The sequence below is a fragment of the Leptodactylus fuscus genome, chromosome 7 (genome assembly GCF_031893055.1).
Source record: "Leptodactylus fuscus isolate aLepFus1 chromosome 7, aLepFus1.hap2, whole genome shotgun sequence".
NCBI classification, from domain to species: Eukaryota; Metazoa; Chordata; class Amphibia; order Anura; family Leptodactylidae; genus Leptodactylus; species Leptodactylus fuscus.
Genome location: NC_134271.1, coordinates 120,223,652 through 120,244,907, shown reverse-complemented (window position 1 = coordinate 120,244,907; position 21,256 = coordinate 120,223,652). Strand labels below are relative to the sequence as shown.

The 21,256-nt window shown below is 42.4% G+C and overlaps 1 protein-coding gene across 2 annotated transcripts in view; it reads left to right on the top strand.

The window, feature by feature from the left end:
- The window catches only part of FMN1 (formin 1), a 184,225-nt gene extending 163,491 nt beyond the window's left edge, over window positions 1-20,734 (top strand). Inside the window, exons 17-20 of one of the 2 annotated variants that reach the window (XR_012717260.1) lie at window positions 1,859-2,008; window positions 8,937-9,021; window positions 12,960-13,774; window positions 20,724-20,734. Coding sequence is in view for 1 of the 2 variants with exons in the window: in XM_075282961.1 (XP_075139062.1) it covers window positions 1,859-2,008; window positions 8,937-9,021; window positions 12,960-13,004 (280 nt within the window). In the remaining variant the exon portion in view is untranslated. Of the gene's footprint in view, window positions 1-1,858; window positions 2,009-8,936; window positions 9,022-12,959; window positions 14,086-20,723 lie in introns of those variants that run through there. The other variant, XM_075282961.1, reaches the window with a different exon arrangement.
- Window positions 20,735-21,256: the final 522 nt, after the last annotated feature.

Here is a 21,256-nt window from a genome sequence, read left to right as displayed (position 1 = left end):
ACCCCTTCAAGATAAAAGGCTAGGGCAGTACACTGATTTATTTTTTACTAGTAGAATACCCGCGGCTTCGCTCGTGGAAAATATGTTAAATTATTGGTTATGCTAAAGTAAATTTTCAGTGTCACACTAAAATTGACATTTTGAGAGCACTACAGTAAATCATTTTTTCTACTTAAAATTTTTATTATTTTGGCATTTTACTAATTTGTCGTAAAATTGATTTGAACAACTTTTTTTTTTCATTTCAACATGTTTATTGATTATATATATTCAATACATATTATGTAGTATAAACTATTACAACTATTTTTTGAAGTATTTTTTTTAATCAAAATTTAAAATGTATGCCCCTTACACGAGCATATAAAACATTTACAGCAGAGGTGTAACTACCGGGGTAGCGGCTGCCACAGGGCCCAGGACATTAGGGGGGCCTGGAGACAGCTTCTATCCCTGCGTTTTTTTGGGTTTTTTGATAGGCCGTTACTAGCTGGAGTTACTCCCGACAGTAACAGGCCCTATTTACTTACCGATCCTGGCAGCGGCCACTATAGGACATAATACTGTGTGCAGGGGCCACTATGGGGTATAATACTGTGTGCAGGGGCCACTATGGGGTATAATACTGTGTGCAGGGGCCACTATGGGGTATAATACTGTGTGCAGGGGCCACTATGGGGTATAACAGTGTGCGCAGAAATGTTGGCAGGTCGGTCAGGGTCTTCAGTGTCGTGTAATTTATAAGTAGTGTGTGTGTGTGCGTGCGTGCGTGCGAACCATGTGTATGTATGTGGGTGTGCATGCACATGTGTAGTACGTATGTGTGCAAGCTTGTGATCCATGTGTACGTATGTGGATGTGCATGCACGTGTAGTCTGTCAATATGTGTGTGATCCGTGTGTATGTATACGTGTGTGGTCAGTGTATATGTATGCGTGTGTGTGCACGTGCGTGTATGTATTTGCGTGTGCACACGTGTTATCCATGTGTATGTATGCGTGTGTGCATACATGTGTGTGGTCCGTGTATATGTATGCCTGTATGTGCGCGTGTGATCCATGTGTTTCTGCGTGCACAGAGTAAGTGTCCATGTGTGCGGTAGTTATCGGTGTGTGTAGTGTGCATCCATCTGAGTGTCTTTGCATGCATTTGTGGTCCGTGCATGTGTGTGTGGTATTTGTGGGGTGGTGTTAGTGTTGTGTGTGTCTACAGTGGTCTGGTATTTGTGTGGTGTGTTGTGACATTTGTGGGTTGGTGTATGTGTGATGTCTGTGTGATGTTTATATGGTGTTTGTAAAATGTTTGTGTGATGGTACGGCCCCTTTAGCAGCGACTCTTTGGCGCCGTCACTATAATCCGTCCCTGTCAGTCACAACTGTTGTTTTCCCCTCAGCACTTTCACTTTCCCCCATTATATGCATAGGGCCTAAATTTAGGGCCCCCAATCTCATGACGGGAGGACACTAGAGAGATGTAACGTGCGCAGTATTCTGCTCCTGTGGGTGGAGAGGGGGCGTGACAAATTTCACCCAAATCATGCGAGAACTGTGGATTTGTATAGAGCAGACTACTACAGAATTTGAGTTTTATATATATAGATTTTTTTGCCCTACAAATTGGCTCCTAGTCATACATGTTCATATCCTCTTAGCAGAGAATTGAAAGATAAAACTTACAAAATCTCTCAGGCCTGACTTTATGTACAAAATGCTTCTTCTTACTATAGGGTTAAGTTGCAGGACTGTACAGGTTGAGCCAATGTTCTATTAATCAGGGTTGCTGGGTCAGTGGACTTGAAGGGATATATTTTTTCCACCAGGAGATCTTGTTTGCTGACAGCTCTTCTTCCCACTCACAGCTTTGAAGAGACCGTTGGATTTTTTGGAGCCAAGCCAAAGGCCGGTGAGAAGGAAATCAGCCCCAATTCCTTCTTTGTGGTGTGGTATGAATTCTGCAGTGACTTCAAGGCCGTGTGGAAACGAGAGAGCCAAGCTTTCTCCACAGAAAGGTACGTTTCCAATCAAGGCCCTTCCTTGCATTACTCAGCATCTGGGCCGCCCAAATTACACTCGCTCGTTCCACAGGCGCCTTTGTTTTCTTTTCGGATCAAATGGACATCAAGGGAAGGTGATTTCCCCCCCAGGGCTCCAGAGGGAACCCGCCAGCGGCCGCCTGTCCTCACGAAAAGATAAACACGCCAGATCCGATAAGTTACACTTTTCTTTACCGCTTCCAATTACTTGCTAGTAAAATGAAAGGAGACCTCTACTAATTTGGAACAGATTCCTCCGCCTTCTCTGCTGCTTTTTCCCCTCTTATCTTTTTTTTTTTTTTCATTTTCTCTGGTGTCTGACTTAAAATGAAGCTGATGTTGGCTCCAACAGCCAAACACCACAAATCCCTGTCTTTCTGAATGGACAGAACATGCCGGATGTTTGTTTTCAGTAGTAGCAGGTCAAGGTGTGATGACTGTATAGGCAACTTGGGATATGTCATTCTGCGGTCTGATGTGAGCAGGCTTGAGCTCAGGCTTTACCGCTATACTATGTGCAGTGTGGAAGTGCTGCGCTATAAATGCTGGGTACTTCCAAAATAGATGCGGCCAATTACGACCGTTATTATTCACGTATCTGTATGAAATGCATAAGTATAATGTAACACACCACTCAAGTGAAGAAAATAAAATGCACGGAGTAGACACTTAAGGCTGGATTACACCAGCACTCCCTGAACCCACTCAATTTTTTTTATTGGCGGACACCATTATAGTCTATGGGATCCGTGGGATTTATTTGGTAACCACTTTTTTAAGCAGATTGGGTTTCTATTTTTGGGTTCCCAAGCAGACCCAAAGAATGCAACCCAATTGCTAGTGTGAACCTAGTGTAAGACTTTAGGGGTGCATACACATTAGATGAAATGGATGATTTAGACCATAGTGAATGTCCGTTGTATGTAATGTAACCACAACCGATTGTTGTAACTGATAAAGAAAGCAAACCGTTTTTTGCAAACAGGCAGTTGACCTTTCATCCACAAATTGTCTTTCCCCCAAAGAACTGAAGATGTAGGAACCAGGTTGAACAACTGTAAGGGAGTCTTCACACGGAGTTACGGTGCACTCATTCTGATCGTAAAAACACGTTCAGAATGAGCGCATAAAAAGCAGCTCCCATTGACTTGAATGGGAGCCGGCATACGTGCGCTACCCATTGAAATCAACGGGAGGCTTTTTTTCCTATTGCTTTCAATGTGATATACGCGTAATACATTGAAAGCAATAGGGAAAAAAGCCTCCCATTGATTGGGGAGCGCACGTATGCCGGCTCCCATTCAATTCAATGGGAGCTGCTTTTTACACGCTCATTCTGAACGTGTTTTTACGATCAGAATGAGCGCACCATAACTCTGTGTGAAGGTTCCTTAATGGCCAATATGGACAAAATGTTTATGGCTGCGTTGAAGAAACAACAGTTACACAACAATTTCTTATTTAATGGTGGTTTTGTTTAACCATCAGTCTTCTATCCAACATGTACATCCACTTTAACCCTTTAAAGAACACCTTTCACCACCTCTGCCAAGTATAGTTAAGTTATTAGGCACTGTTCCACTGATTTTGGCGCAGTGAGGATTTTTTTTCTCTAGCCCCCACCATTCCTGAGCAATCGATACTGTTAGTTTTGGTGCCTGATATACTATTTTGTCTCAGTGTTCATTGACCTCAATGTACCAGGCAGGACCTGAATGGCTGGATGACAGTCAGAATACACTAAAATACATCAGTAACACAGTGTATTCTATCAAGTATCAGAAGGCCACGTTATCTAGTCCCTTAATGGGATTTAAAAATAAATGTTATAAAATGTTTTTTTTTTATCACAAAATACACTTCATATATAATAACAAACAATAAAAATGTTTAGTATTGTTGTGTTCATAATGACTAATACTAGTAAAATAGTGAAGTATTTATCCCACATAGTGAATGTAGTAAAGGATAAAGCTAAAAATCCATGCCAGAAATGCTAGTACTTTGTCATCTCGCAGCACAAAAAGATGGACCAAATTGTATAGTATCAATATAAAGTATAGCTTGTCTTCTACAACAACAACAAAAAAATAATAATAATTTGGCTCCCTTGATGCAAAAATTAAAAAGTTTTATAGTAAAATATTGTGCAAAATGAGTTAGTCAATAAGTCATAGCAATCTCAAAAAGGTGGCATTAAAAATACAACATATCCTGCAAAATACAAGCTCTTTCTGAATTTTGTCAAGAAAACCCATAGAGGTGGTCCTAGGAATTTATTTATGGCTTATCCATCTGCTTCTGCACACTGTATAGTACAGGGAACAAATACACCCCTGAATGATGATCTGTGTGGGGGAAGGGGGAACAGCTGTCGCCTTCCTTCCACTAATCAGATATTTATGGCCTGTCCTCAGCCATTATTGGTACCCATGACAAAGTCTGAAGCAAAATGTGTCTTTGGCACCCTTAGACACCTTTTCTTAAAGAGAACCTTTCATGTCCTCTAACATTGCGCATGTTATATACCACTGGAAAGTGGACAGTGCACTGGGCGGTGAGGAATGCCCCCTGAGTGTACAATTTTATAGATTTGGCGCCCCTGACCTTCAAGCGATGATGCTGAGCTGGAGGCTGGCCCCTCTTACAATACAGTGATATTGGTACAAAAACTAACCGCACTGTTATCTCAGCAATTAGGGCAGATACCTGGAAAGCTGACCAAATTCAGTGCCCTGTCAGCTTCCAGTGCCATATAACATGCATAATGGTAGAGGACATGAAAGGTCCTCTTTTAAGTTTTGGAAATGTCTAATGTTTAAGAACTTAGAACCCTCCTTTTCAGTTTTTAGTTTGGACGTCTCCAAAGTTCTCCGAGCTCATGAACACTTCTGACAAAATTCAGAGTTTCACATTAAATTCTTAGTGTCTATAAGCCCTAAGCTTGCCCCTTTCCCATGTCAGGGTCACCTACACAACATTAAAGGTAATTGGGCTGTTTTTGCCCTCTATACCCACAAAGTCACTGAGTTGCTTTGGAAAACCTTGCCATTCTATAAACCGCCACTGTTTAACACCTAGGTGGCCACCCTCCAGCGTCCTGACCATGTATTAGTTATATCATTATATGGGGCTAATAAAAAGTGTGCTGATTTCTGCACGCTGTTCTCTCCCCTGTCCCCATGTCTCGTTCCTTTAATGTTGTCTGAATGTCTTGTTCCACCATAAACTTGGGAGCTGAGCAGCATGGGGCTCCGTGGCATTTATTTTATGGACTTGAATAAATCAATTAAGAGATTTAAGCAGTGTAACTCAGTGCGGTGGGAAAAGGCTAACCAGATGCACGCAATACTTTGGAGTTGAAGCTGCAGCCTCCTGTGGGACATGTAAAGCTTCAGCAGGGGAGCTGGGGCTGGTTTTTAACTGGCAACACACTTAATGCAGACATTGCCAGATGATTTTGCATAACACATCTACTTCTTGTCTACACTGTATTTTTTTGATCATTTCCTTTTTGTTTCACATTTTAATATTTTAATTAACATTTATTACTGTACCATTTTAATTATTTACTGTACTTGGCTTTAAATAATAAGAAAAAAAAATCTTGTCAAGAAGACTGTAAAGGTGTTAACCTATGAGAAACACTTCTTACATTATCATATAGTGGTAATGGTCTACCAGCACCAAAGTCTCTTCTACGCCACCCATATGCTGTTGTAGGGCTGGTTCGTGGCATAGTAAATAGACCTTACGGCTGAGAACAACAACTTTTATTCCATGTACAAATGAGCTTTTCAGTGCAAGGCCACCCCTGCCAAGCATTTTATTTTATGTTCCCCACCCAGCACAACCCCCAAAAAGAGGGATACTGACATGTAACCTGGACATGAATTTGCAGTGACCACAAAGTAATATGATGCGCACATGACCACCGCTCCTTTCCAGCTTCTCTGGAATCCGCGGTTCAGGTTCTTGTGTTCTGATTATGGGGTTTTTAGGATAGGTAATGAAAGAATTTATTCGACTTGCCTTTTGGTGATCCAAACATGACCATCCCATTTTATACGGTATTACAGGATGACACCTAATACCTTACTGGATTGCATATTTCTGCATGTCAATTTCTGCAATAATTCAAAGTTGGCAATACTACGTAGGGAATTGGAAAACTAAAAATAATGATAGAAATAAATGTTATTGGTCAGACATAACAAAAATCTTCCACTGATAAATTCCCTTGTCCTGGCAAATTCACCGTGTGTTATTAAGGTAGTAGTTAAGGGATAAAACTTAAAGGGGTTGTCCCATCACAAGGATCCTATCTATACTGCTTGTTAATGTGGATGTAAGACTTTTCCTAAATACATTGCTTCAGCAGAACTGCTTTGTTTGTCCACTATCTTACTTTATTCAATTCATTGTTGACACAGCCCTGACTTAGCTGCTCATGAGTCAAGTGATGTATCTGCTGCTCTCAGGGGGGAGGGAGGAGGGGCTAAGTGCACGGGAGCGAGCCTGTGTATCTAGCTATTCCTGTGTCTCCACCACGTGACCTAGCTTCCTGTTAGCAGATAGGGGAGAGGAGCTGTTTCATTTCTTCTGTTCTCCCAGTTATCAGGCTAGCTAATTCAGTTGTGTTCATTATGGCAGAGACAGGCAGTCTCTGTATATAACACAGAATGGAGTTGCTGCTGCCTGTACTTCATAGTCCAATATGGGTGGGCGGGGCTACATGTGAATTTGGGGGCGGAGCTAAACGACAGGTTGCATGTGAAACCCCGCCCACCAAATGATGCAAGAAACCAGGAAGAAAGAAGATTTTACAGCAGTAAAGACTGATGAGTATGTGAGGTGGGAATACCCCTTTAACATTTTGCTTCAACTTCAATAAAATATCCTAAAATTTACATGAACTAGTAAAATAAATACACTGCCTGGCCAAAAAAAAGTCGCGTTGTGCAACAAGGTACCGCCCCCCCCCCCCCCTGATATAATTATGAACTGTTCATGACAGGAATTTGCATATATTCTAGAATATATATAATTGAGCTGTAGCCTGTCAAGTGCAGATCATAATTAAAGGTGTGAAGCGATGTCTACCAACGGAAGAGCTACCAGAGGAAGAGATGTTAGTGCCTTCCAGAAGGGGCAAGACATTGGATTGCATCAGGCCAACAAATCGACCAAGGAGATAGCCGAAGTAACTGATATCGGACAGAGAACTGTTCAGCGTATCATACGAGCATGGCAAGATGGTGGAGAACCCCCCTCCAACCGTGGAAAGTGTGGGCATAAGACTATACTCGAAACTTGAGGTCGTAGGTCCCTAAAGCGACTGGTAAAGAATAACCACGGAAAACCACCTTTGAGCTGACACAAATGTTCAACTCGATGGAGAGATACATTTTGGAGCGAACAATTGCGACGAGAACGCAAAGGAATGGGTCTCAACAGTTGTGTCGCCACACGAAAGCCATTGGTGACAGACCAACAGACATCGGCACCTGTCATTTGCAAGAGACTACAAGGATTGGACCCTAGAGCAGTGGAGAAAGGTCATGTGGTCAGATGAATCATGTTTCACATTGTTCCAGAGTGATGGTCGTGTCCGGGTGTGACGAGAAGCACATGAAACACTGGAATGTGCTGGAAAGGAACCTGCGCTGTCACTCACCACCCCCAACGAATCTGCGTAATCTGGGCTCCCTGATACTCGAAAATTGGATCAAAATCCCTGAGTCTACACTACAGAACATTATAGACTCCATGCCGAGACGGATGTGTGCTGTAATTCATACTCATGGTGGCCCAATTAAATATTCACACTCGCGGGTTTTTTTTTTTGGCCAGGCAGTGTATATTACACTGTACCTATCAAAATTCTCATACTCAGGTGGGTATCTATGTTCTTATAAGGGTTAACTGTGCTGCTGTATTACCAATACTCAGTGGGGTCCTTAACCAGAGAGTGTAGACCAGAGACTACATGACACCGCTATAAATCATGGACATGCTAAATCTACTATCGGTTATTACCATATTATACCTATCCGTCGAAACCTGATGAATAGAATTTAGGAAACTCAAAAGGGTCTGATAATGGGACACAAAGCTGCTGGATGTGTTGCCCATTGTACATTGGTCCTGGGTTTGGTATAGTCTGAGGATCACCCCTTAGGCGTAGCCCTCATCAGAACGTAGACGCCCTGCCTAAGTATAGGTGGTTAAACAGCTGACTTATATTGGGGTGCTATTTATTTTACTAGTTCATGTACATTTTATGAATGTTTTATTGAAGTTGGAGTAAAAGTTAAGTTTTATCCTTTATCTCCTCCTTTAGTATCACGCACTGAATTGTACAGATGTAACAAGGATGGCACAAGTATTCCTAGCAGATGTTTAGCAACATGTAGCTTTACAGGGTTGGTAACTGTCTAGGCAGACACAAACTCCTACAAATGGCGGTCTGTATTCTGCTGGAGGAGTGTTCCCCTTGTTCCCCAGAATGTTCTACTTGTCCCCTAAAGTGTAACGTAATAGTTGTTGGATTGCCGAGTTCTGTCTGCCAGTCCAATATGTATACTGCACTTCTGTACATATCTCACGTGTATACAGTTGTGATCAGTCGGATATCTAGTGACGGCTATTGCCCAGTGTTCACTGGATTATTCTATGCAATTTTTAATCTGTCAACCAGTAAGTACCTATAGCGCTTACTATAGTGTACAGTTATTGCATGTCCATACTGCTGGGTATTCTCTAATTCCCAATATTTTCTACATTCCTCATCCTAGATTCAGATCTCTTTACTACAGGTTATTGAACAATTCATTGTATAATCTTTCTGTGGGTGTTTTAACTTGAATTTTAATAAAAAAATTTATGATTTTTTTTCTTGTAGGCTTCGTGCAGCTCAGGAGTCTGTGAATAAATTGACAGCAGAAAAGAAAGTGGAAACTAAAAAGATTAATCCAGCGGCCAGCCTGGTAAATATTACATTTTACAAAAACGTAGCATTATTGCCTTCAATTCTTGTGCAAGGTGTACAACTTTTTACAAGTTTACAGATTAGAACTAGAGATGAGCGAACACTAAAATGTTCGAGGTTCGAAATTCGATTCGAACAGCCGCTCACTGTTCGAGTGTTCGAACGGGTTTCGAACCCCATTATAGTCTATGGGGAACATATACTCGTTAAGGGGGAAACCCAAATCCGTGTCTGGAGGGTCACCAAGTCCACTATCACACCCCAGGAAATGATACCAACACCCTGGAATGACACTGGGACAGCAGGGGAAGCATGTCTGGGGGCATAAAAGTCACTTTATTTCATGGAAATCCCTGTCAGCTTGCGATTTTCGCAAGCTAACTTTTCCCCATAGAAATGCATTGGCCAGCGCTGATTGGCCAGAGTACGGAATTCGACCAATCAGCGCTGGCTCTGCTGGAGGAGGCGGAGTCTAAGATCACTCCACACCAGTCTCCATTCAGGTCCGACCTTAGACTCCGCCTCCTCCGGCAGAGCCAGCACTGATTGGCCGAAGGCTGGCCAATGCATTCCTATTGGTAGCAGTGCTGAGCCAGTTCTGCTCAACTACACCGTGTGCCGGTCAGCCCATCTGATATAGCAGAGCCGAGTGTGCACACTCGGCTCTGCTACATCAGATGTAGCAGAGCCGAGTGTGCACACCTGGCTCTGCTATATCAGATGGGCTGACCGGCACATCAGATGTAGCAGAGCCGAGTGTGCACACTGCTACATCTGATGCACACATGATGCTACATCTGATGCACACTCGGCTCTGCTACATCTGATGCAGCAGAGCCGAGTGTGCACACTTGGCTCTGCTACATCTGATGTAGCAGAGCCGAGTGTGCATCAGATGTGTAGTTGAGCAGAACTGGCTCAGCACTGCTAAGTCTCTGCATTCGCATAGGAATGCATTGGCCAGCCTTCGACCAATCAGCGCTGACTCTGCCGGAGGAGGCGGAGTCTAAGGTCGGACCTGAATGGAGACTGGTGTGGAGCAATCTTAGACTCCGCCTCCTCCAGCAGAGCCAGCGCTGATTGGTCGAATTCCGTACTCTGGCCAATCAGCGCTGGGCAATGCATTCTATTAGCCCAATGAAGTAGAGCTGAATGTGTGTGCTTAGCACACACATTCAGCTCTACTTCATCGGGCTAATAGAATGCATTGGCCAATCAGCGCTGGCCAATGCATTTTATTAGCGTGAGCTGAGTTTGCACAGGGGTTCTAGTGCACCCTTGGCTCTGCTACATGATGTAGCACACACATTCAGCTCTACTTCATCGGGCTAATAGAATGCATTGGCCAGCGCTGATTGGCCAGAGTACGGAATTCGACCAATCAGCGCTGGCTCTGCTGGAGGAGGCGGAGTCTAAGATCGCTCCACACCAGTGACATAAACTGTGCACACTCGGCTCTGCTGCATCAGATGTAGCAGAGCCGAGTGTGCATCAGATGTGTAGTTGAGCAGAACTGGCTCAGCACTGCTAAGTCTCTGCATTCGCATAGGAATGCATTGGCCAGCCTTCGGCCAATCAGCGCTGGCTCTGCCGGAGGAGGCGGAGTCTAAGGTCGGACCTGAATGGAGACTGGTGTGGAGCGATCTTAGACTCCGCCTCCTCCAGCAGAGCCAGTACAGAGTTCCGTACTCTGGCCAATCAGCGCTGTCCAATGCATTCCTATTGGAAAAAGTTTGTCACAAAAATCACAATTACACACTCGATAGAGCCCCAAAAAGTTATTTTTAATAACATTCCTACCTAAATAAAGGTTATCCCTAGCTATCCCTTCCTGTAAAGCTATCCCTGTCTCATAGTCACAAAGTTCACATTCTCATATGACCCGGATTTGAAATCCACTATTCGTCTAAAATGGAGGTCACCTGATTTCGGCAGCCAATGACTTTTTCCGATCTTTTTCGATGCCTCCGGTGTCGTAGTTCCTGTCCCACCTCCCCTGCGCTGTTATTGGTGCAAAAAAAGCACCAGGGAAGGTGGGAGGGGAATCGAATTTTTTTGGAGTTTGCCACGTGATGTTCGATTCGAATCGAACACATCGAACAGCCTCATATCCGATCGAACATGTGTTCGATAGAACACTGTTCGCTCATCTCTAATTAGAACACAAGTCTAGTTCACATCTGCGTTCAGTATTCCGTTCGGGGAGTCCACTTGGGGACCCTCCAAACAGAATGCAGAACGCATTGACTACTGGTGAGGTTATATAAGCACATGGATCCCACAGACTATAATGGGGTCCGTGCGTTTTCTGCGCGGTGTCCACATGAGTCATGCGGAGAAAAAAGTACTTCATGAACTATTTTTCTCTCCGCATGACTTGTGCGGACACCGCACAGAAAATAAAATTATAGTCTATGGGGTACGTGTGCTTTCATACGCTCACCGCTTGTCAATGCGTTTGGTATTCTGTTCGGGGGTTCCCAAGTGGACTCCCTGAATGGAATACCAAACACAGATGTGAACCAGGCCTAAGGCTGTTAGGAGCATCTGTCCCAGATTCTGCCAAAAGTATAAAATGACATACATGTTGACCGAACCTGACCTTTCCCTTTATAGTCAATGAGCCTCATCAGGCGTTCGTGGTGTCTGTCATGTGGTAGAACTGGCACTGCCATTATTTTACTGTTCTTGAAATAAGCATACAGATGTGAACCCAACTTTTCTGGTCGGCTTATATTGTAGCTTCAATTTATTCACTTGAGTATCATGTGCAAAACTAGAAACAGCCCATGGACAAACATAATGCTTCTTCTGCCCCAAAAAAGACCCAATATTCTAAGCCAGGACAATGCCTTTAATGTTACTATATTGTAGACACCACCTATATGCATTCCATTAAATTGGTAGTAAGCAAATTATAGAGGTGTCAAATATTTATATTAACCAATGACCTCATAATCTGTATTGATAGGTTTCATTCTATACCTTTTATATGGATTGTTCCTCTGATTTTCTGAGAACTACAAATTCTATAGTTTACCACAAAGGATGCTTATGTAACATTCTAGGATAGGAAATGATTGATATATTTTTAGTAAATGTGGTGAGAAGTGGGGGGCTGGCAAGCTTGTGTCCCGAGTGTTATAGGGGAGCCAATAAGCCCTACTGCTGCTCTAACTAAACATTGGCCTGGGTGATGGAAACCCTAGCTATAGCTACTGCGCTGGCACCTGTCCGTTCCAGACATTTGACTGCACCATCCAAACATCTATCTTAAGCCATGACTGGCTATAGATTTCTGTCAAACCACAGTAACTAAAAACATCCTATGGGACCTCCCAGACATACAATGTCCAGAACAATCTGATAGGTCACAACTTGTAATTACCCAAGACCGCAACAATATCTGACCTCATCCCAGGATATACAGTCTATGCCTTTATATGACCAAGGATTAGTTACATTACAATAACACAAATGAGGTTGATGTTATGAGGCTGCTTACTTGAATTGATGCCCCAATCCAGAGGAAATTCCCAGCTTCTAAGTATTGGCTGAAATGTGTCTTCATGCACGGAGAGAATCTGATCCAGCTCGTAGAAAGAGAAAGACGTCATTAGACGGCCTTAACTAGAGATGTCTCTGTGTTATGTCTGGTGCTGCAGCCAGTCTGAAAGGCAAGGATGCGATTAGGAGGTGGCTCGAAACCACTTTCACTGAGGTGCGAGGAACCATGTCAAGTCTGTAACCTATTAGAGAAAGTTGCTCTTGACCAACTCTTTGTAGCCTTCGGTCACAATGACATCTGTCAAGCAGGTGATAACTAAGCTTGAAGGGTTGTATAGTAAATGACATGGGCAAGGTCTTTCCAGTCTTATTATATTATAGCTGACTGTACACGAAACTGCTTCAGATTTTTTTTACTTCGAATTACAGAAAGAAAGACTACGACAGAAAGAAGCGAGTGTCGCCAACAACTGACCTGTGTCAATAAATGCACATCATCTATATACCGCCACTGCAAAGATGCCATGTCAGTACTGAGAGATGACGCCTTCTCCACCGAAGCTAAGACCTCTCCTTTTATATGTAAATAGACATCAGGACCTTATAGGGCCCTTCAGGCGTAGGGGCCTTTATATAGCCGCCAACGTGTATATACCCCAAGTAGGGGAGAAAGAAAAAGCTTTAACCAGGCAAATAGGTTTAGTAAATGAATCTGGACTGTCCCCGATCCTAGATGGACGATTAAACCTATTTGCTACAAATGTTTTATTTCTGTTACTTTTATAGAATGCATATGTATATTCTTGTATAGAATATTTGAAATAAATATATATATATCTATAAATATAAATCTATTTATGTATGTAAGCAGGATAATATCTGTTAATAAATGCTCTCCGTGTGTCCAATATATAGTTGAGTTTTACAGACTTCGCCAGACGACTGCTTTGTAACTGGTTCATCAAGGTCCAGTAGGACATTGCAGCCAAGTATATATTGTATATGTATGTTTTGTTTCTGTCTGTCTTTTACATTCGACCTTCATTGAGCAGCTTCAACCTTGCACTATAGAAATATTATGATTTATGTTGCTTTTATAGTCGCTGTATGCAGGTGTAGTGACGTTTACGGACATGCCATATGGGACAGAGCAGAAGAGATGTGGCACCAATGACGTCGCTCTTCATGGCGTGTAATGTTTCCCCACTACGGTGTACGTTTTACCCTTTGAATGACTTTTTTGGGTTGTCGTTTGGCTTTTTCATAGTTGGAGAAAGACTAACATTGAATATGCATCCAAATTACAAGTCAAAGCAACAGATATGAATTCAATAAAATGTCTTTTAAATTCATTGTAAATTTTTCTGACTTACCTTTTGCAATATATTCTTAGCAAGCCTTAAGCATTATGTACGTACATGACGGTCTCTATAAAGGTGACCTTACATGAGCAGATGTCTACAGACATCTGCTTGTCCATTGATCCCTGCACCAGGACAAAAAGTGGAGCAATGAGTGTATGGAGATAGACAGGCGACTGAAAGGCGTTGTAAGGAGCAGCGATGCGTCAGGATAGTATCTTATTTTATGATTTGTGGTTTTTGGAAAGATTTTCAATAACTGGACAATCCCTTGGAGTTGGGCTCCTTACTTTGTGACCAGTTAGCTAGATGGGGGTACAAGGGAGTAAAATTGGATTTTTCCATAAGGGGTTGCACACACAAACTGCAAAAGGCATTAGCAGCCAATGTGAATAATCCGACCTACTTTGAAAATGTCTGTACCATTCCCTTTGAGCCACAGAATATAATAAGTGGTGTCCTAGGGGAGTTGAGTAAAAATGTCAAACTCTAAGGCTCTATTCACTCTGCGTTCGGATTTCCGTTGTGGGGAGTCCGCTTGGGGAACCCTGAACAGAAGCCTATATGCATTAAAAAGCGATCCTGCGGATCCCATAGACTATAATGGAGCCCGTGTGGTTTCTGCTCGGTTTCTCCACGAAACATGCGGAGAGAAGTCCTACAAGCAAATCTTTTCTCTCTGCATGTTTCATGTGGAAACTACATGGACTCCGTTATAGTCCAGGGGGTCCACGGGTTTCCTGAAGGTAATCGCTTTTTTAAAATGCATATATGTTTCCGTTTGGGGGATCCTTGAACGGAAACCCGAACGCAGATGTGAACCGGGCCTTGCCTTATCTCTTCTGGGTGTCCAGCAGTCCCCTGGCATCCTCTTCATGGCTCTTGAGGTCAACTGTAATCTGTAACATACAATGTATGTATTGGATGGTGGGCACAAGCAATAGCGCCTCTAACTAACCACCGATCTTTTTACAATAGAGGCTAAGATTTTTCCTTTGATAATAGAGAGGTGGACCAACTGATAAAACGGTGGTTCATTTATTGTATAAAAATAAAAAAATAAAAATGTTACAATTAATGGTTGTACAATGATGATGCATTTTGGGGTATAAAAGACCCCTTTTTGAAATGCGGCATACATCTTCAGGTCCACGTCTCACCTCTGGGTCACGTGACTCTGATTGAACTCAGCAATGACCCCAGGGCATGTTCAGTCAGCCAGAGGCTAGAAGAGGATGCCGGCAAAATGCCAGAAACCACAAGGTTGCCCAATAGGAGCGAGGCAAGTTGAATATAACAATCTATTTTTACTCACCTCCACTGGATCTCTACTTCTTTTTTTTCTGGGTCTGGGTGGACCCCAGAGTTTAGTGATGGTGCTTCTAGTTTGTGCCAAATATGTTCAGCTTGAAACAAACCAGAAGTGTGCACTTTACAATTTCATTGATGTTCGCCCATCTCCTCATTCGAAACAAAACTTCTGTTGTTATACTCGAGTCTCTTCAAACTCCAGAGTATAATAAGTGGAGGCCCAAGAGGATCCCTGTTCTCTGATGTCAGGCAGAAGCTTCGTAGGGACTGCTGACAGGGCTTCAGGGGAGTGATGTTGCATAATGATGCCGATGTAACCCCTGAGACCATGACATTGGGTAGAAGCCCCAAAGAGGTGCCGCTATTATACTGTATGGAGGGGCCATTATGAGACATTATACTGTGTGGATGGTCTGCTAAGGTAGATTATACTATGTGAAGGGGCCACTGTGGAACATTACAATGTGTCAAGGGGCCACTAGGGACATTGTATTGTGTTTAGGGGCCACAATAGGATATTATACTGTGTGGAAGCCTCTATGGGACATTATACTATGTGAAGAGGTTACTGTGGATCATTATACTGTGTGGAGGGGCTACTATTACTAGGGACATTATTCTTAAAGGATTTTCCAGGAATTGGATAAACTCTGAGGGGGCTGGGGCAGGAGTAACATTTTAAAAATATATATATTTCGCCATTACTGGTGCTCTGATGTCTGCCACCATGTCTGTGGACCGAGATATGGTGTGTGACCGAATGGACTTTGGTAGCAGACATTGTTTTTTTTTTTTTTTTTTTTTTTTTTTTTATTGTTACACCTGCCCAGGACCCCCTTTCCCCTGGAGATTCTAACTTCAGGGTGAGGGGCACCAAAAGAGCCAGAAGCGACCTTAGTCAGCAGTGTGATCCATAAGGTGTTATCTTCTATTGTAATACAGTCTGTCTTGTCTGTGATGTAAATGAGGTAACTGCTGTAAAGAAAGCCCCCTATAGAATTGGAAAATGTCAGTTTTATGTTACATTTTAGTGGCCAGAATTAAAATATAGATAGTGACATGTAAATCAAAAATTATTAAATATGTTTAACATAAATACCTTGGGGATGTTTTCCATGTTTTTAACTCCTAGTTATCAAAATGCAATATGCACGGGAACATGTCCAGTAATATTTTATTTGTGGATACTGGTTGCATCATCCTAGACCTATATACATGCCTCATGTATAGATCTAGTCATTTACTATCAAGTTGATGAATTTTTAAAAAATATTTTTATAGCATATCCTGAGAAGACGATATACATGAACAACTGGCCTTAAAGCAAGTATATGGTGTTCATTCACATTCCATAAATATACTATAAACCTCCATAGACTGTAAGTGTTGGTCTGTGTGAAGAGTATAAATGGCATTGTACTGGAGATGGTGCCACCAGGCCATGGCACATGTCCCTTAAATACACAGAAAAAGATATGTTTTATGTTCCTTAATTTATATACTTATAGTTTTGCTGGCTGAAAAATAATTTACCTTCATCACATTCAGCCTATTTAGCAACATCTTATCATTCTGACTGTGTTCTTTATTGTTAAGTATTGTATCTTATGCATTATATATTGCATTTTGACCTTTTGCTCCGTTCACCCCTGGATATTTCCACCGTAAAACCTATATATATCATTGAAGAAGATCTCTGTTACAACAGTTATGGTTCCCCTGCTGATAGCTATAATAGATTATGGGCCCTTTATGTCCTGTTTGAAGGTTATGTATCTGACCCTTGGCATTTTGTGACTTTTCCACATAACTTACCTGTGATGCTGAGTATCAGCTATCATCGGGCTGTGCTGGGAGTTACAAGATGTTTCAGGGAAGGGAACTTGATCTTGTGTACACTGCTCTGAGACGCCATTACATCATCATCCAGTGACAGCCCTCAGCCCCCGCCAGTGACTGAGTGGGGACAGAAATATATCAGTCTACAGAATGGAAAACAAATCTAGGTATTTCATTGTGTGGTCGAAAGTGAATTTGTGTAAGAAAAAAAGGTATCTGTCATTTATTTGTTGAAGCAATGGTACATGTAATATAACATTCTGAACTTTCTGTGTCTGAACACAGCAATTGTTTTACTCTGTTCTTTTATATTAAATTTTTTTTCCCACCTTCTTCTAATTCGTTGACATTGACAAATCTACAGTAGTTAAACATGTGGCATGCTATGTGGTCTGCCGCTACTGTATCAGAATCTAGCGGCCATGAAGCTCCTGTGCCACAATGCAAAATAGGGAGCAGACCCCAGGCAGTATATGTACAGTGCCCCTCTCCTCTCTTGGCATCAACGTCAGTGATATACTGGGCATGTGTCACCCCCTTCACTGAAGAAGGCAATGGAGGGGATGGACGGCTTTTACTAGGTAAACCTCAGGACACTTCCCAGCTTGAGCAATACCCAGCAGACGTTTGCCAAGATGTAATAAAACTTCATTATGATGCCACTATAAATGGCCACTTTTAGGCTGATGCCCCACATTACAGAAATGCAGGTTTTTTTTGTTGAAGATTTTGCTGTGGTTTTTTGAGCCAAAACCAGGAGCGGATTGAGCAGAAGGGAGAAATAGAAGAACTTCCTATATATTCCTCATTCTTTTTGGAGCCATTCTTGGCTTTGGCTCAAAAAAACAGCAAAATCTGCAACAAAAAAAGCTGCATTTCTGCAAAGTGAGGCATCAGCCTTACTATTGCTTGGTACTTATGTAGCAGTTTGCTATTTGCAATAGCAGTTTGCTATTTGCAATAGCAGTTTGCTATTTGCAATAGCAGTTTGCTATTTGCAATAGCAGTTTGCTATTTGCAATAGCAGTTTGCTATTGTAAAATATGATGACAGACTCCCTTGAACTTGTGATGCTGGGAATAGATCTAGTACGTGACAGTCACTTGAGCACAGATGATGAGGTCCTTCATATGACACATAGTTTTCATAATTACCAATACTAATTATAATTTTACTATTAGACTAAAGCCTGTCTATGGTTTCATGGGGCAAATTCCAGCACATTGTCGTCCTAGTGAATAGTTGAGTCATGTAAAAATGAGTGTTCCCATTAGTGGTTCTTAAGTTACATACCAAAACCGTATCAAGTTCCCTGTAGCCCCTTGTCCCGACAAAGAACAAGTCTTATTGTTTCTATGCTTTACAATGTAGCACACATCATTCCTAATGATAATATATTAGTGATGTCATGTAATGAAAACTGTAAACCTCACCATATAAGAGTTCGGTTGGATTCTAAGTTTATTACCCTAGACTTAGAATCCAACCATTACACTGGCTATGCAGAGGTTAATTTCATACCAGAAGCCAAAAACATATCATGACCAAAAATGGACCAACTGATTGGTCAAAAATTGTGATTTTTCAGAAGTGAAGACCAAAATATTAAAGGGGTTGTCCAGGAATTACAGCTCTTGGACAGTAGACTGGGGAAGGTGAAACAGGGAAAAAAAACTGTCCTGTCGCTCCCATGTCTCTCACTGCTGTCTGGTCCTGCGGAAGTCCACACTGCCCATAACAGCTGAAGTCAATGCATGGCCTCAGCGGTCATTGGAAAGGACCCGGTACGTCACTCACTTATCTGATGTCATCCTGAGTCCTTTACTGTGACCGCTGAGGCCTCAGTGGTCATGTGTGGCAGCAAGGACTTCCATTGGAACAAGCCCCTGGGCACTGCTAGCCAAGACAGTGGCAGGGTAAGTCGGGAACAGGGGAGTGTTGTTTTTTTAAAATCTTTTAAGAAAGTTGGTGAAATTTGCTGAGAATCTTATATCTGTGGCACGTCACATGTAATACGTATAACATGCACCTGCAAGGCTGCCGAACCCAGGGATCAGATGAGTGTAGCTGAAAGTAATTTTATATTTAATGGCCATGGAATTCAGGAGGGGCAACCTCAGTGTGAAAGAGCAGCAGGCTCCCCCTCTATTCTGGGAGTAAGCACTCACCACCCTCACTATGATGTTGTCCTATTGCTGATAGGATGACTAGTTGCAGCTGTACATGTATTTACAGGCACATGTAAAATTCTACTGCCACCATGGGCCACTTCTAAGTGGCATATATCTGTAAAAGTTGGTGGGATTCCCATATACTTGGCGGTCCTCCTCCTTAAAATACCTAGGTATACATCTGACTGGGTCTTTCTTTGAATTGTATCAGGCGAATTTCCCTCCACTTTATATGCATTTTCAGGCTCTTCTTGTCAAATGGTGTAGTTTTCCTCTGTCCCTCTTCGGCCGCATAGCCGCAGTTAAGATGACTGTGTTGCCCAAACTACTGTATTTGTTTGAGATTCTCCTGATTCCGGTTCCTCTTAAGGACCTTCGGGCATTACAGGGTTCAGCCCTCTGCCTATTTTTGTTTCTTCTCACCTCTGCCAGGTGTTTGATCGCTAAGAACTGGCGTCTGCCGGCCCCTCCATCTCTTGAGGAGTTAAGGCTCCGTTCCCACGGAGTAACGCACTGCACATTCAGACATGTATACACGTGTCAGAGTGTGAGCGCTCAAAACAGATCCCATTCACTTCAATGGGTGCCGGCTTATGGGCGCTACACATTGAAACCAATGGGAGGCTTTTTAGCCCATTGATTTCAATGTGTAGTGCACGTAAAACCGGCACCCATTGAAGTGAATGGGATGTGTTTTGAGCGCTCACACTCTGACACGTGTATACGTGTCTGAATGCACGATGCGTTACTCCATGGGAACGGAGCTTTATACTGCAAGATCAGGAATGCGCAATCTCTGGAATACTTGATGGCTGTGCTCAATAATGAGCAGAAGCATTTTCATACCATCTGGAATCTGTAGGAGGCATTTTGGGCCATCCAGCCTTTGTGATTGCGCTACCCACTGGAACTTCATGTCACCCCTCTGTTGTCTTTTCCCCCCTTGTTTCCTTGTCTTGTCCTTGTCTATTATTTGTCTTTTTTTTTTTCTCTTCACATGGCCTGTTATTAATTTTTCCATAGCGTTGATAATATACTTATGTGGGGGGTTTTTGGGTCGATACTGGCCATTTGGTTCTTTGTTCTTTTATTGAAAAATTCTCTTAAATGAACAATTTAAAAAAAAAAAAAGTTGGTGAGAGATTTTGGTGACTATGGGTTCCCCAGCCCCTGAAATGGCCATATTAAAATCTTTCACTGTAAGTATCTTGCGTATGGCCACTTTTAACATGTCCTCAATCATGAAGATAAAGGGGCAGCAGAGCTGATGGAGTCAAGCACCATGTCTTCTCAGCTGTGATCATCTTTAGGTGTAATGTAGCGACGTGACATGGTAATCTATGTTGCTTCTAAGTGTTGCTGGGTTCCATATTGCACACACATTTAGTTATATGACCAAAATTACCTAGCCCTATAGCAAAGAAAAGGGTTGTATGGTCAAAATCGCCTAGCCCTACAGCACAGAGTAGGGTTGCATGGCCAAAATAACCTAGCCCTATAGCAGAGAGTAGGGTTGTATGGCCAAAGTCACTAAGCCCTTATAGTGCAGGGAAGATTGAGGGAGCAGCACATCATGGCTGCAAAGGAAGTGCAATAGGTTCTGAACTATGGAAACTATCACCATTATGGGGTCACCTGGACAAGGACATAACACAGCGTCCATAAAAGTATTTCTCCTATCAATTTACTAAGGATTTAAGGCTTCAAGGCAACATTGGTTAGATTTTCTGCACATTGTCTGATGCACCATGACATAGGGAAACGCTAACCTTTGAATTTAACCCTTGTGTCTGCGGTGTGACTCCATAGTGCCCGGTGTAGAATTTGACAGTCGTTAACAGATGATGTGAAATCTGTCTAGTTGGACATTTAGAGTCCTCCTAAATATTCCACGAAGGCTGCGTACACTGGTATATTATACACTGCTTCCCCATTATGTTGTGTGCACTTCCCATATATTACATGTGCCTGGCAGAACCGCTAAGAATCTTTTTTTTTTTCCTCAAATCTAGTTCTTATTGTAGAACCAAATACGGTATTTTTA